The following is an 18,044-nucleotide window of genomic DNA, read 5'->3' on the forward strand; positions in this document are numbered from 1 at the left end:
AAAATGGACAGCATTCTATTCATATATCTGAAATCTACATCCATCTTATTAAAACTAAAGTGAGACCGGCGGGGTTGATATAGCAGGAGGTTCTCCATTTATTTAACTGCAGGTACTGCCAACAGAGCTATCGAAAGGGTATTTCTGCCACTTTTTTTCCTTAAGAGGAAGTTTAAGATCATGATTACAGAATCAGAAGCCTACCTTTCCCTTCTCAGTGCAGAAAGTTGTATTTTACAGTGGGAAAATGACTCTGAGACAGTTTCCTTTATTTTCATTTCCCCAACTGTTGAGTTTCTCCTCAATATAAACAATAGCTAGTTATTAGGTATATAAAAAACACAACCTAAAGAAACCTAAATTTGGTTGTAGATACAACTAGTAATGCTATATACTGGAAAAGGCTTATTAGTCAAACAGCTTTTAGTGTTCTGTTTCAGAAGGCTACAGCCTCTTTTTTAATTTTTGTCCTGGAGAAAAATTGGAATTAAACATTTTTTCTGCCACTGCATAAAATAGGTTCACAGAAGGTAAGTTACTGTAGGCTAGCCTTATAAACTTCTCCAGAAAGGAAAAACAAAACAAAACCAAAAAAGGCCCAAAGCAACTCTCCCCCCAAGATATTCCAGAGAGAGAAAAATCTACTTTATTACTTCTATATTAATGCCATTAATTATCTTATAGGATGACACATTGGAAACTAAATTATTAGATAAACTTGAGAAAATGAGATTTAGTAAAGGAATAGTTAGGTAACACAATTTACTAAGCGAGAAAAGAGAAACGTCAGCCTACAGGAACATACTGGTAGAGTTAAGCACCAGTCTTGCTGGCAATTTTGTTTAATACATTGCTAACAGTCTTTGAGCAGAATGTAGGAATGCACTCATGCAGTGCATTGAGGACGTAAGGCTAGGTAACTTTTATATATAAAGGGGACTGTAGGACCTTGTGAAAAAGAGGTGGGTAGAAATTCAGTAGTATAAAATTGAAAGTCATACACTTTGAGCTTCCTTCTGGTGAAAGACAAGAACACGTTAATTAGAAATGACAAAGCAGGAAAGCCTTCAGTATACTAACTGATCTTGTGTCTGACCATAAGCTACCACTGTGAGCCATTAGCAAGAAAGGAGAAGGATCACTGCAGCTCACTTGTGTCTCAGAGAGTCTTCCCTAGACCCAGACTAATACTCATACCATTAATCCTAGCAAAATCCAAACAGTGCAGTGGGCATAATTATGGTCTACCATATTCAGGAAAGAAGTGGAACACGGAGGAGCACAGACAGGAACCAGCATGATGGCAGGAAACCCACAAATTTTTACTGCTAAGGAGGAAAAACTTGGCACTTTTAGTCTAGTGAGACAAAAGCTGAAAATGGACAGGATGAACATCATTCAAATGATAAGCACTGGGCATGAAAAAATTATTTCAATCAAAACAGTATGTTAGCACAAAACAAAATGACTAATTTCAGTCAATTTATACCCATTATAGCAGGAATGTTTTGAGGTAGCTTCCCACTAGTTAAGGGGCCTGGGAGATTTTATATAAATTTGATCAGTTTATGGAAGGGATTACATGCTATAACAACTGTCATAGTAGTAGTAGAGAGGACTTCCAGTTCCTTTCACTCTTATTTCATATGAGATATAAATATGAAGAGGGCTTACAGCTATCCTTTAAGACCACCATTGCCTGCTTTCTCTCTGGAAATCTAAATTCCTTTCAGCAAACAAAGGATGTCTTACTTTTCCTCAGTATCTCAGAGGACATTTAGAAACTCCTGAAACCAGAAGAATAGGTGGGAACGTAATAGGAACGTATATCTGACTGCTCAGAAGTTAAGCTAGAAAAGTTAACTGCTTGCACACACATAAAGGCAGAACAAAATGAATTGGTCAGGCACTAAACCTGAGTAATGAATGAAAGCCTGGAGGCAATCCGAAACCAGTATTGACTACATAGCAACTTCTGTAACTTTTTTTTGGGAGGAAGAACAAGGGAGCAGGGGGCTGCATAAAGAATTTTAATTATATCATTAATTTAGTTGAATGATCTTTCCTATACAATAAATTTAAACTGCTACAGGAAGAAATCTCGCTGCACCCAAAGAATGAAAAAAAACATGTCAGATGAAGCGTAACTTCATTTAAGATGTCCCTGACAGTGGGAAATTGTAACAGCTATATGATACCTAGAAGTGTCATTCTTATTACACTACTCCAAAAGGTGCATGAAGAGAAGCTAAGAATCCTGGCTCAAAACCAGATATGGGATTAAAATTGCAGGGCTTTGCACAGCTTGCTCTTCAATCACTAGATCATCATGAACATTGGCTTTGCAGTGGAAACTATTTCTGTCATTAGATATTTATCTACAATTACTTAGAATTGCATGGAAAGTTAATGGATTAAGATGGAAACTATATTGGATTTTTCATAAAACCTGTCATTTAGTGAGCAGAATTACTCGTGCTATGTAATAAGTAACCACTGACTGTTCTTTTTGTCACTACTGACAAGGTGGTGGCTTATGACTTTTTTTTTTAACTGCAAGTTATTCAGAACCTTTTCTATACACAACTACTAAATTCTTTCTGAATTCCTAATGAATACATATAGCAATGCTGTACAGAATTTGGACTGCTAGTGTAAGAAATTAACAGCAAGGCAACGCTGCCTTTGAACAGCATAGGAGTAAAGCCAAGGCATCTGACACTAGGTTACATAACATCTAAAACAAGTAAGCAAGGTATTTTCTTAAGTCTAACAATAGAGATGTTGCTTAAATAATTATTACAGCTTTTTAAAAGACCAAGAATTGAAATTAGTGAACGAACAAAAGGTATTAAACCAGCAATACCAAATTAGGGGCTAAATTTACTGAATGATCAAACAAGTATGTACAGCTGTTTATATTTTACATGAAAAAAATACACAAAACTCACTAAATGCATCTTTTATTAATAATGACAACTACTAATCTATCTTTTTTCTTTTACTGCCACACATACTGATATTCAATAACCAACAAAAGGAAAAGGATTACAGAGTTTCTCCTTCAGAGAAAAAGTAAGAATAAAAAAAAAAATCAAACATCAGTCTTGATGTATGTACTACAGTCACACACAGCATTACTAAACAACAACAGGTAAAAGCTCTTGCTTTGCCAAAGAAAGAACACCTAAAGTACAGTTGAAAGAAAATGTAGTTCCCTGTACACAAATTTATGAACTTTATATACTTACGACTACAGGGAGAATAATAAAAAATGAACTGCAGATATTTAGCACTGGGGTATTCAGCAGGCAAGAAATAAGCACAAGCAGGTATTAGATCTGTAGGAGCTTGCCTGGCTAGGAGGGAAAATATAGCTATACATATCTTATGTATAGGCAGATTAGACTCAGCCATCAAGCTCTTGGCTAGCTGTCGAAGAACAACTTATTTTACTTAAGGATATGAGGCATGGGTTTCTAGATCTTCCATTCAAAAAAACGCATTTTACCAAGCAATAGCAGCAATAAGTATTCCCCTAACCTGTGTCCTGGTCCTCCTCGATACCTTGCCCCTGGGATTAGAACAGGATCATCATCACTATCATCAGTTTCTTGAAGAGCTGAGGTCCTGGTAGAGGACTCGTCTGGAGTTGCAAGCCCTGAGGATTCTGGGTGTGGCTGAGGTTCATCGTTTGCAGCAAGCGAGTTGGCAGTGGATTCAGTACTTTGACTTGAAATTTCTTGATTCGCACTTGTTTCACAGGAGGCTTCCTCCTCTACATTTCCAGAGACAGCATCAGCACTTGGGCCATTTTCTTCTGGTTGGATTCCAGAAGGCTCAGGACCAGGTTTATCTGACACAGCTAACAGAAAATATTGGGGAAAATAAGTCACAGTGTTAATGATTATAGTCTATTTTAGAAGACATTATAAATGGTCAGAGAAGTTAAACTATGCACACTAAGTTTACATGGGAAATTTAGTTTATCATTCTCTACTACTTCAAATAACTATATCTGAAAGAATACAGATACATACTTGCTTCTGTCATCTCTACAGTTTCATCTGCAGTTTTCTGTTCTTCAGCACTTGCATCTTCCTTGTGAGATTCATCAGGAACTCCTGAATTAAACAACTTAATATTAAATCACATTATTTCATTTAAATGCATATCTACAATGTAAGCAAGTCTAAATGATACTAGCACTCCTAGATCAAACCAATCAAAGCAATCCCCTCCAAAGTCCACATGTCACTTATGTGATTAGTACCTTGAGATTTCAGTAAAGTCAGTATATATAAACCTATCTAGTTGCCCAGGTCAATACACAAACAAAGTATTTCTTTCTTGTTCCTTAATATACTTACTATCCTATGCTATGAGAAATTTAGCTGCAAAAATAGCATTAATACTCTTGAAACAGATCATCACTTACTGAAAGCTATTATTTCTGAAGACAGAAATTAAGTTATCCATCTACTAAAAGGGTGGGTTTTTAAAAAAAAAAAACATTTCTCTGGAAGCAGTCATGTTACTTGACTGCCCTTTTGGCAATGAATTGAGCAAGACAACCACATGTAACAAAATACAGTGAAAGCTTGAAAGAAATGTAACAAAATACCTAGCACTCATTTATGACTACAGAAAGTGTAGTAGTTCTATTTTTCAATACAAATTGCGGCAGAATATGTCTTTAAGAAAAAAGAATAAAGGTTTTAGAACTAAAGACAGGATAAGTTAATTTTCTTTACATTTATTTGCAACTATCTCAAGTTGGTATCTTTTTCTTTCCTAAAAAAAATCATGTTCTACTATGGCTGTATTCTGCCTTCATATGCATGTGTATCAGACTCCCATTGTGTACAACAGTAGTCATGAACATACAGAGCAGAATGTTTACTTTAACATCACAGAAATAATGCTGTATCTTACTTGTTTCTTCATCTTCAGGTCCTGACTCTTCTGAGGCTTTTGTTTTTATAGAGTCTTCTTGGCCTTCAGTTTTGCAGTGACTTCCACTCCCTCTAGAGCTTGAATTTGTGCTGCTCCTGGCAACATAACATGTAAAAGAAATAATTTAGAAATAATGTAAATAGATAAGATCATTGCAATAGCACTGCCTGACCATCATCATCTTTCTCACTGCAATCTCACAATTCAATAGCTCCTGATAGCAGCTACAACAACCTTCACAGCAATTTCAAAATTCTCTTATTACGTCCATCATCACTGATCCTACGCTATTCCTCCGCATCACCCTGTTCTCTCCTTCCTGTCTTTTTCATTGAACCTTTAAAGGATTTCTTCATTGCTTTTCAAAATACTGTGAGAACTCAAAAGGATTTGGTCTCTCTCACTATTTACACATTTTTGCATGTATAAATGATCAGAGATTTTATTAAAGGTATTACAAGCTGTCAGCTGAGCACGTAATCTCATCCCATCCAATTAAAAAAACTGATTCAGATAAAATTCTCCAGGTTCTTCACCCTTAATTATCATTCCTGTGCTTTCTGATGGATTTCTGATGTCAGCTTTCAGTCCTCAAAGTTTTGTTATTTCTCAAGATTTACTATAAGCTGGTACTTGAGATTTACTCCCCATTTCACATTTAGGTAATTATCGTGGAACACCAATTTCTGTTTAAAATAAGGAAAATTATTCCTCAGGAAATACATAATGCTACTGTTCTGAATGTCATCATGTTTTTAGACTCTCTAGAAAAGACCTTATTTTAGGAAATGCAAAGGCTTGTTCCTGAGCACTCTCGTTCTCTCCTGTCCCATATCTGTGTTGTGGCCTCAAACTTACACAAATCACTGGACAAAAGCAGAAATAAAGATGAGTTATGAGAATTATAAACATGATTCTCAAGAATTTAGACTGTATTGTTACAAGTATCTCTTACCTGTGTATGTTATTATTAAACTATTTTATATGCTACATTAATAGAAGCAGCACAAATCATGCTTAGTCTAGATTCTTGAGAACCTAGTCTAAACTTCAGTACTTTTATTTTTTTACGTTAAATATGAGAGCAATAGTCTGTTTCATTGCTGTACTGGATTTGGAGTATGTACAAAATTTCTTAGCTCTTACAGTATTTCTTCTAAATCAAGAATTTTCAGCATTGTTTCTGAATAGACATGCAAGGGTACTGCTAGACAGCAAGTTGAGGATTTTTGCTATTTCATGCCTCATACGATACAATCACTTTTATGAACGTAATCACAGTCTAAGCACTAAGATAATTTTTTTTTTTTTACTCTTAGGAATCTACTTTGTAGCTCAATGTTCAATGCTAATTTACATTCATGTATTACTCTGCTTTAATTTTTACTTCAATGTTGTTTTTCATGCCAGCAGTTACATGAAGAGGATGTTTTTGAGAGAGCAATATAACGCCCTGTGCTTTTACATTAAGCCCTACTGTCTGCTTTCATAGCAGGTTTTCTGTTTTCCCAGTTTTCCACACAACCCTTCTTTGAACCTCTGCCAATTTGAATCTGTTTTCTTGAAAGCATGACAAAGATTGCACACAGCATTCTAAGTCACAAAGCAGAGTTGAGCAGCAGCACCAGTAATTCTCATCTTTGGCTGAAGTCTCCCAGCTGGTGACATCTAAGATCATGCTTGCCTTTCTAGTAGCTGCACTATATTGAGAATGAAGTGACTGGTAGGTGCATGTCTTCCTCCATTCCATTTTCACAACACTCAATTTTCAGATTAGGTTTTTGTTATTTGCCCTCAACCACATAATTTTGTTATCTGGAATTGCATCCTACTTCTATCATTCTATTCTTTGGCAAAATGTTTTTAGTTAGCCTCCGAACTGACAAAGCCTTGCAACTTGGTCCTTCTAGAAAATGCTTTTTCTTCTCACTACCCACACTACACTATCCACTGTGAAAGCTCCATTAAGTTAGCTTACCACCACGTTCAGTTTCTTTATCGATCTATCTGTCCCACCTTGAACATGTGGCAAAATATCAAATACCTTCTGGAAATCCAGACAGTTTCTATTACACCATGTATATTTCTAGAACCCATTTTTTCTGTCAAAAATGGTATTGAATCATGCACGTTCTAGCTCCCATAATTTTGGATTATTTCCCATGTACTCCTTGTTTTAATATACCTTTCTATCAAAACTGTCTTAAAGTCTTGAATATCGCTACCATTAGTCTTAAAAGATCATGTTTATTCCGTCATTCTCCTTTGGAATTATATTTGATGCTTGTCATTCACATGGTGCTGGCCTTGGCCCAAGAGATTTGTTAAAATAATTTATTAGACCAAATATATATGCTTCCCCCCGCTTCCCCCTTCCCCTCATTCTAAGATGGAGATTATTCCTGCTTCCTCCAATTTTCCTGAATTAATTTCCAAGTCTTACTTTCACTTCAGTTGCATTCAGCTCCTGTGACCTTTTCATCCACACCTTCAACTTTACTGGAAACTAATGCAAAGTGTTTATTTAGCTTTTGTCTCCTCTCAGTATTCCTTAACTGCCGTTCCATCCTCACTGCAATACAATTAAATCACCAAAGAACTTCATCCCACTCATTTACCCTTTGAAAGTTTAAGCGAAGTTTTAGTAGTCTTTATTTCCCTAATTACAGATTTTTGTAACAAGTAATTTTCCTGTCCCTCATCTCCATTCCCTGTACACTCTACTTTTTCTTAATATTGTTTTTGAGGTTGTTCACTGAGTTGTTCATTCAATTTCTCCATGTTCGGAATCACTTATATCATTAACTGTTTGAGGTGTAAAATGAATTTTCAAATTTTGTATTAAACACAGAAACAAGATGTTAATGTTGTTTAATAAAATCTGTTTTCTGTGATGAGTGCTGATAATATTACATTAAAAAAATACTAGAATAAATGGACAAAACATTTGCTAATGCTCTGTTCCCCTTGTAAAATTTGCCTATCCTAAAATATTAAACAAAGATGACTACAAAACTAAATGCAGAATTAGTTACGAGCATTACAGCAAAACTAGTTCTTTCAAAGCTTGCTGGATTTGGACTCTAAATAGAAATACAGTCTGATAGATTGGTTGAACATAACTGTCACATTATTTCAGATTCACACGGGTAAAGTCTTCATTCTTGTGAAAACACACAGATTACTGCTAAAGTTTCCAAACTGCTCTGGGCAAAATCCATGTTTTATGTCTAAAGCCCCAGCACTTAAGAGTAGCTAAACGTGGTGGGTTTTTTTCCTCAGTAACAAATGCCAGTAACCATTTCTACTTACTGAATTCTACAATAATTTTGAAAACATTAGCAAAGGAATAGAAGTAAGAGGAGATAAAATAAGGATTGTGGCTGTTTTGGGAGATCCTGAGATGCTCTAGTGATAGACCTCAACACAAAACTAAGTAAGCGAGGCCAGTTAGACAGTATGCATTTATTATCTGAAAAGGACGCCATCACTGTAATATCTAAACAGTCCACAAAGTTAGTATCTTAACCACATGGATTCATCAACACTGTTAGCATAACATCAACTATGTTAGCATTAAAAAGATTCACAGTAACTATCACAAAAAACCCTCTTGCATAAATTTCATGTTAAAGTATGACTGTCTTTTACATTCTGAAAGCGTTACGGACTTACAATTTACTTGTGTGTATGCTAGACCAGTGTTAGTGATATGTGCCAACCAATAACCAATAAAAATTAACTTCTTACCACTCGTCAGTGAAGTCCAGTTTTATCGTGCTTGTAGTCGTTCCTTCTGTACTGTAGTGCAAACTCAAAACTGGTTCACCTGTTCCTGTTCGTGGCTTATCACTCTCTGTAAATATGGGGTTGATAAAATTTGGATGAGCATCAGTAAGATACATAAAGCTGTTATATTTCTGAAGATTCATTTAATTATCCCAACAAAGGCCAAATGTGGTAGCAACATGTACAATATTTATTTAAGATCTCTTACAACTCAAGCAAAAAGTTAAAAGTTTCAGAGTAAACACAACAAATTTGCAATGCTTTAAAAATAGCCTAAAATTATTTGTATTTATAAAAGCAAACAAAGAAGATGCTGTCCTTCAACATGCAGGTAAATGAAATTACAGATAGGTATCTGTACATACAATATTATCCTTTATAAGCAGATCCCTCTTCTATCAAGTATATTAATAATAAGAATATAAAATGTTTTTGGAAGTGGTGTTCAGTCTTTTTTGCCTCAGTAAATACACATGAAAAAAGATGATGAGATCTAGACACAAACAGTGGTCTAGAAAAATCACCATCCCCTTTACATTTTTTTTCTACTTAGAACAGTCAATTACTAATGTCCTTAGACCTGCTGTAAATCATCAGCTAGTTGTCATAAAAAGACTGTAAATTCATGTTCTGAGAGCTTCAGGATTAAAACCCCTTTCATATTACAATAACTGTAAGTAGAAGGGGAGTACTTGCGAAATGAACTATTCACCATGTCCAATAGCAACAAGAAGTGAATCAAACTGAAAACCACTGCAAGTCCACCAAACATCTGCTGCATATATAGTTTTAAGGATGTTCAGTGGACTCTTTCAAAACAGAACTGCTCAATGACATCCATCCATCCATCCACCCACCCACCACCCTTGAGTAAAATTCATCATCGCAATCTATCTACATGCATGGCCACAGCACAATTGCCATTAATACTGAAGTTGGCCTTGGGCAATACTAAAATGTTAATGGGAAGCGCCATCACATTAAGCCTCACTACAGGGATGCCATTCTCTTAGAATTCGTATGGAAGAGTTTACTTAGTATTAGGCACCACTCAAATGACCAGTAAGTAGCCCATGTAGTCTTGCTTTTCATGAATGCTGAGCTTTTTATCTCAGGACTGTTTGGATAAAACCATGCCTTATTTGCTTTGGTTTACAGAGTACAGAAATTTGGCTATAAGTATACTTACAGTATTGGCAGCAGATTGACACTTATAATAAAGTAAAAGCTTCAGATCATCTTTGGGTTTACATCAATTAAAATCTAACGTTCAATTCAAGCACCAACCTAGGAATTTCCCCACTTAAAAGGCTATTATTGAAACACTATTGGCTACAGTACTGCCATGGGATATTTATTTTAAAAAATACAATTAAGTTATAGGAACTGTGAAACAGCATATAAGAATTTAACCTAAAGATCAGTGTTCATTTGTATTTTTAAACTGCTGACAGGCAGAAGCCCACTCACAGGATCAGAGCAGTGATCAGCTTCTTCAAAGAACTTTAAATATGCATTTCTGCATATTCTGAAGAGAAATAACAAAACAAAAAACACACCACAAAAAACAAAACCAGAAACGCTGTAAGAAAATTTAAAATATTTTTATGTGAAAGAGAATTAACCAATTACAACCATGATCCTAATCATACATAAGGCATGGGCCTCATTCTATGCAAAGAAAAGGTCATGGCCTCTCTAAAATAAAGTTTCCAGTTACACTCTTGTTAGAGTGGAGCAAGGATAAAACTGGTCAAAACTAAGGTTTCCAGTTCCTAAAATAAACTGAGTAAGAAAAGAAACAAATGTAAGAAAATATTTTATAGTGGTGTATTATAGATATTTTGAACAAGAATGACATGTTCTTTCTTAACTAAACAGGTGCTTTCTTTAATTTTTGGCAACCTATCAGCAAGCATCTCTTAGTATAAAAGTCAGTTCGAACTTTGAGCATCCCTTCCTAAGCAAGTAGAAATACTGATCGGTCCAACATACTGCACAAGTCATCAGGAGCTGGACACCGGAAGAGAAAAAACCAACATAGAAGGAGAATTCTCTACCTTCCTTGTAATAGGTACAGGCAAGACATATCTTTGAATCAGGAACCCAGATAGGTAAAGACAGACTTAAATAGTCCAAGACAACCACTAAACAATGACTGTACTGTAACTTGATACCACTGTGCAACATCTGCTTCAGCACAAAACTAGTTAATATTGCTGACTAAAGTAACAAAACCCTGCTGTCCTATAATGAACCTAATTGAATGTTAGGCTTGTGTTATAAAGTTCAGATCGTATTACCATAACAGTGCTTTCCTATCCTAAAATCTCAACAGCAAAAAATTAAACCAAGATGCTTAAAGACTGTCCTCAGACTACACTTACTGTGGAAGCAATGCTCATTTTTTTCACACTCAAAAAAAGTTGGAAGGATTGCTGTAGACTTACCCAAAGAGGGCACTGACTGAGAAATTGTTTTTACAAATTTCTGGAGGCAGATAACTGTTAAACCATATTGTGTAATAACTTTTTCTTAAATCTACAATAACATGAGCTATGATTTGGATGGGTCAGTTTCTTCTTTCATCTAGCTTTAGGATGTGCAATCAATGCTAATAAGAACAAGCAACTTTTAAAAAGACAGATGAGACAAGAACCTGATAATAAACTGCACAGAATTAGTTGTATAGTTCACCAGTTTATATTAAACTTAGACTGCTAATGAAAGCTGAATGGGAGCCTCTGTGAGGAAAGCTAATAAGCTTTGCCCAGTACATAATTGAACATTCTTTTAGAGAAGCCACATGAAATCCAGAAGTTGTGAACTCTTTGTTTTCAGGAAGAGCAATGCAATTGCCAAAGACTGACTAGATCAGAATGAAACACTGTTCTCTTTCACTACTAGGTTCATCATATCAGGCCAGATCTACTTCACATTGATTAAAAAAATGAAGGGAAGAAGAGGAAAAGTTGTACAGCTTCTGTGATTTAAGGGAGAGCTATTGCCAAAATTATTAATCTGACTGCAAGCTCTAGTAGCGCAATAATTGCTCCAAGAGAAAATTATAGCTTGTCAACACCTTACTAAACTCTATTCTGAATTCCTCAAAAATACCTTGAAACTTTACTTAGATTTTACAGCTAAACACGTTATACTTTAAAGATACTATCAATAACTTACAGTCTTATTTCATAAGCAACTCTGTCCTAGAACAGACATTCCTGTGAAATGGTCCATTCTCCAGGTGCCTACAAGGAGGAAGGTACTTTTAAACTACCAGCCTTAAAACTGAAGACTAAATTTTTTTTAAAAAACAAGCCCTACAACTGAAAACAATACCCCTCATACACACTTTCTCCCTTAGAAAATCAACCTGTGCAAGCGTAACTTGACAAAGATTTGGGCTCTTAAGTGGTAAGTGCATAAAGGCAGGTTTACAGATTGCGTTACCTAGTTAAACTAACATTGTAAGGAACTGAAAGCTAGTTTCCCGCATCTCAAATGCAACCCTGTTCTCTAGCCTATTTGCAACCCCATGAGAAAAGGATAGATGACTCTTCATGAAAAACTTCCAAAAGAACTCCTATCTAGCACTAATCATGATCTCCTCATAAGAAAATCAGCTTTGTACATTCTGAAAATAGGGTTATATTCTGGGCAAAAACCAGAGAACTACTTCTGAATGGAGAAAAATTGGTCCAAAGAGGAGAAAATAAGTGGCATATTTAAAAAAAAAAAAAAAAAAAAAGGAATTCCATGGGAAGGTTCAACACATGGAAATTCATCAGAAGCAGCTGAACTCAGAGGGAAGGGTGGAGATTCCTTTATCTAGTGAGGAATTCTACCTGACTGAACAGTGTCACACTGATATCAGTCAGTATAAAGCACAATGAAGTCTAAGGGAAGACCGAAAATCAAATGTTCTGTGGACAATCTATAGCCCAAGGTATACAATTTCTTTGTCTAGATGATTTCTGTACTAATTAGGTGTAGGTACTGCACTTTACAGAAGGAGGTACAGACCACACTGGGCCTTACAACAAAGCACAGGTCTGAAATTCTTAAGGTTGTACCCGCAGAGCTCACCGTAGATCTGGAAAGCTCTGTATGCATACCAATGCTCAACCAGTTCCTCTGACTGGGAGGCAGAGCTGATTAGCTGGGACACAAAGCCTGTCAATAGAGTTTCCAGGACTTACAGTACTGTTTATAAGGAACTAACTCTGCCATAGCTGACAGGGATTACCCTTGCACTAACTTGCAAATATCTCAAAATATCAGTAACTAGTATGGCTTCTGTGTATGTAGGAAGCAGCATTAAGATGGTATGGAACGCACACGCACATTTACACTTCAGTTACCTAGGCAGTTCTCTGGCTTTAGGTTCCCTGTTTAACCATACCAATTCAGACAGTACCTTACCATCCTAACATTGCCTTTACACTGCAACAAATCTAACAGCCACCCTCCATTATTACAATCACAGTCAAAAAACGAAACAAACCCAGTGTAGATCACTGTAATCCATTTGAAACCATTTTGTACAGACAGGAATGACTTATAGCTTCTGCTGGACTGTCAGAATAATGGCATTATAAACATATATGTTTGTATTAAGTATAATAAGATCTTTAAACCCAGAAGCAGTCTTAAAACATAAATGCCAACAAGAGAGACTGGTCCAACAGAAACACAGCTGATTCAGTACCAAATTAAGAAAAGATAGGAATAAGAAAGAAAAAGCATATCTATATAAAAGGAACTGATATGACTTCCTTCATTAGCTGCTTATACTTTTTGGAGATTTCTGTTCAAATATGAAGTGAAACTAATGCAGTTTAACTTCAAAAATCCAACTGGACCTCAGCAAATTAGTCCTTCTGGTTATCATTTGGACAACAGATTTCCTAATAAATTACCTCCTTTTCAAACTCCTAGTTATCCAAACCAGAACTAATATTCTGTGTCTCTTCAGATGAACCTTACCATCACAATAGAAAACCATTGCCTTAAAACAATCAGAGAAGTGGTTTACCAATAAAGTCTGGACAAACAAATGTATTTTGGGGTTTTTTTTTGCATATTAAAAAAATTGAAGTGCTTTTATGAGAGGAAACCTCTTCACATTAGTTCAAGTAATTTCTTAACGCAGGAAAAAATATTAGAAAAAACCTCACAAGAGTCTGACAACTATAGGTCCGTTACAACTATGCAATTAACAACAGTAATACACAAACTAGTTTTTAAGGCAACTGATCTGCTTGAAGAGGAATCTGATGCAGATTTGGGAGCTGATTTCTGGGACTAAAACTTCTGGTTTTATCTTTGTTGTCACTTCACCAAAAAATTTATCAGTTTTCCAAAATTTTTGCAGTTGTAAGAACTTCAGTAAACATACAGACTTTCTATGCTAATTCTAGTTTATTCTTCTCTCATCAAATAATGCTTTATTCTGAGTTCATAACAGAGAGCATAACTTGGTCACTAATTATAAGCAAGTTTTCCAGCTAAACCTGACTATTGGAGTGATGTAGAGTACTGAACCATGAATAATTAGCAAATTTACACATTGAGGTTTAAGGCTATTTCATCACAAAATGTAATTCCACAAAATTAATTAATTTTGTCGATATAAAACATAGCTTGATTTTTTTTCCCAATGTTCTGGCATCCTAAAATAAACCATAATCTCAACAGTTGCCAAACAGACTATTTTTCAGAAATGGGATTTCAAAACTGCATTCTAGTCTAGAACATGAAACAAGATGAAACAGCCAGCTCTTTTGCGGCATTTGAGCTATTAAATCTCTACAGAGGCTTTGATATGGAAGTAAGCATAATGCAGAGTGTATGGAAATCTATTTTTAAATTACCATCTTTCACTCATTAATTATTCAGGCATATATATTCACTACAGATGACATTGGTTCAGCTGGAATAGGGTCACCTATGGCTCACTTCACTGCTCACAATTTGAAGACCGATGAATAATGGGCACAGAGAAAGCTCACGAGCCACCAGCCCACAGGCCATATACAGAGAAACACTAGTAGCTGTTTAGCAGAAGGGGGGTAGGACAAGGGGTTACAGAGGTAAGATGCACCTAAGTGCAATAGATGCTCTTAAGTTACTCAAACTGTGCAAGTATAACAAAGCTGCACATCTCTCCCACATAAGATAAATTAATTTGGCACTACATGATTAAAAGTTACTTCAATCTTGATATTTGCACTTTGATCCAAGAACCATTCAGAAAAAGACTGTTTAAAGAATTAATTCTACTTTGCATTTAAAAAAAATATTCTATATGTCTGTAGAGTACATAAGACATTTACTGTACCTACATTGAATGCATTAAGAATTGAGCATAGGATGGCTTTTGAAAACAATTAACCTTACTCTGTTCCTTGTATTGAGAATTAAATAATTAATGAGTTTCCAGCAGATGTGTTTACAGAATTCTACTTTATGTAGATGAACAGCATTTTTAGACTGTTTATCATCATGAAAGGCAATTTTAAAAGGAAGCATTGCAATCAACTATGGCTGGGTATAGCGCATTTCCTGTCACACGCACCCTGTTGCTCATCAAGTGACATGGATCCAAGCTGTTTGTTAACCACAGAAGAAGGAGAATCTGAAACAAAAACGAGATTTCAACTTAAAACATAAGCAGCAGAGAACTGCACAGCAATGTCACGATCATATGTTAGTTTAAAATAAAAAATAAAAAGCAGCAACATAAGGAAGCTTTGGGTTTGTTTTATGAGCAGCCAGCCGTAGTGCATTTTCTATGCATGACAGAAGCAAAGCCACTTGTTTCAAATCATTATGTATTTCTTTAGGTAGTCATTGAACAGCCTGAAGCTTGCTGACATGTCGATATTAAAAATGCCTGTCCATTACCAAAGATTTTACTATGTTCTTCACATTTCTAACATGTCAGGAAAAACACTGAAGAGTCATGACTCCTAAAGACTTTGCTCCAACTACCAAATGACACTAGTATTTCAAACCATGTGCTAAATGTAATTTTCAGAATATTTCATAAAATACCCAAGGGCACACCAGTATCTTCAATATTTACACCTATAAGCATAAAATGTAAAAGATGAGACTGTTTACAGATATAACAGCATATAGACTGTTTTTAAAACATTACAGTACCAAAATACATCCCACTCATATTACAGTTTAACAGTTCTGCATTCCTACATGCTATACCTCCGTGGCATCTGATGACCGATAACATGTCTTCATGAGTTTATCACAGTACCATACCAGTCAGTCTTACAAAAATCCTCATCTCATCACAGGGGAGGGGGGGAAAAAAAAAAAATCAAAACCCCCAGCAGTTAAGTGCATTTTTTTTTCCACTGGACACTACCAGTTAATAACTATCACCAGCACTGCATTCATTGTGCAGACAAACGTCACGTACAACATTCAGTATCTTCTGTGAGTCTATTTTTCTTGTCACCTCTGAAGACCAGATCTTACTTCTGTATTATCTTAAGATGAGCTGATGTACATAAATCAGTGCAGTATTTCAAAGGTATTGGCTAGGCTACCATATCTTGGTTCCATTTGTTAATCTTCTGTTATAAACAAATTCATGCTAAGCTAAAAGGATTTAATATCCTGTATTATAAACTGAGTCACAGTCTGCCAACAGCACAGCATGCTAAAGGAATTTTAACATAAATTTAAATCCTATACAAGGAAATTAATGAAATAATAAAGTATCTCCTACAGGAGGCTCACTTCAAGGTTTGGGCCAGTATCACCAGCGTGACCCATTTTGTAGTACAGCCACAAAACCTGCTAAATTGACAAAGCTGATTTAAATATATATCCTCAAATGATACATTATTCCCAGCCATTGGTGCAAGAATCACAGTCTGTTCCTTCGTTATACTGATACGCAGCGGAGGGGAGAGGGAGTGAAGAACAGAGACCAGGAGAGTCTGAGGCAAGCTCAATGTGGGCTAGAGGCTGGCTTGTTTTGGTAACTGGGCTTACACATTTTATTTCCCTAACTGGGGAACATAAAATCGGTCCTGTTTTGTCTTCACCTTTGTTCAGCCATTCCCATGCCTTGCATCAAACACACCTAAGCCAGACCACAGAATATGTCATATAGATTTAGATGGGACATAGCTCTTAAGTATGAGACTTGCAACATTACTATATGTCACTTTCCGAAACTGAAGTGTGCTTTACATGTAATGTCTAATTTAGAAGAGAAGTATTTACAGGGGAGTTTTTTTCAATGGAGTAGTAATCCACTTTTTAGAACGTAAATCAGAGCAAAAAGCGGGTGTAAATATGTACCATGCCATAAGATGATCTACTTGTATTCCAGCTGACTCAGCACAGGAATCGGTATGCCTCTCTCAAGGGCAGGCTAGCTTTGATCACTGACTCACAGTTACAAAGCCCGCAATTGGGATTAACTTGTATCAGAAGTGCTAAAGGGAGGACAGGTTTTGGATAGCAAGCTGAGAAGCCTAATGACAGAAGACAGTGATTCTCAGTCACACTTTGTTCTTGCATTTCAATTCTTTCTATAAGCTTGTATGTCCTTTTATAAAAGGCATATGATGCTGCCAAACATTTTACTTGGCTGGAAAAGCTCATCTCATCAGGTCTTTAATTCAGACCAAGATGAACAGAAAAAATAACATATTTTAAACATAAGAAATTACATTTACTACCCTTATCAGCACTTCTAAATTGTATTAAGACCTCACATTATAAAGTAGCAAGTAAAAAGTAGGTATGTTTTACCATGTGCATCATTCAATCACAGTAACCAAAAATAAAAAAAAAATTTATGTAGTAGTCCATGCCAATGTAGGCTTAAACCTCTCACATTTCACTATTATTTTCATGTCTTCTTACAACTTTGTGAATGCATTTCACTTGTAATATAAGGATTGTTAAACAACATATAGGAAGCGTCCTAAATATTCCAATTAATGTGGTTAAGAACTCAGTTTGTAGTAATTTTAAACTTACTTTTCTTTTTTTTTTTTTTTTTCCTTCCCTTTTTCATGTCCCCTGAAGCCACAGATCACCAGCACCCCTTGAAGTGGCACTGCAGTCTGGAACCCCACACTTCAGGCAGGGAAATAAACATGACCATGAAAGCAGCCTAGAGAAGTTCAGGTAAATGCCTCTTTTTTTAATATATGGCTTTGTTTTGTAAAAATTCTGAAAAAGTACTTTCATCATTTCTGATAAAGCTTTTGAAAAAAGTATTACCAAAACTGTGCCATATAGTTAAAAAAACC

The 18,044-nt window shown here is 35.7% G+C and overlaps 1 protein-coding gene across 8 annotated transcripts in view; it reads right to left on the reverse strand.

The window, feature by feature from the left end:
- Positions 1–18,044, reverse strand: part of DCAF6 (DDB1 and CUL4 associated factor 6) — a 95,248-nt gene that overhangs the window by 21,689 nt on the left and 55,515 nt on the right. For 6 of the 8 annotated variants that reach the window (XM_054832416.1, XM_054832406.1, XM_054832426.1 and 3 more), the window contains 5 exons: positions 15,326–15,385; positions 8,707–8,812; positions 4,936–5,051; positions 4,041–4,124; positions 3,544–3,865 (listed from right to left, as the gene is read on the reverse strand). In XM_054832416.1, coding sequence (XP_054688391.1) covers positions 3,544–3,865; positions 4,041–4,124; positions 4,936–5,051; positions 8,707–8,812; positions 15,326–15,385 — 688 coding nt within the window. The remainder of the gene's footprint in view (positions 1–3,543; positions 3,866–4,040; positions 4,125–4,935; positions 5,052–8,706; positions 8,813–15,325; positions 15,386–18,044) is intronic. The other 2 variants (XM_054832471.1, XM_054832453.1) reach the window with 1 other exon arrangement.

This window comes from Grus americana, chromosome 1 (assembly GCF_028858705.1).
Source record: "Grus americana isolate bGruAme1 chromosome 1, bGruAme1.mat, whole genome shotgun sequence".
In the NCBI taxonomy this organism is placed as follows: domain Eukaryota; kingdom Metazoa; phylum Chordata; class Aves; order Gruiformes; family Gruidae; genus Grus; species Grus americana.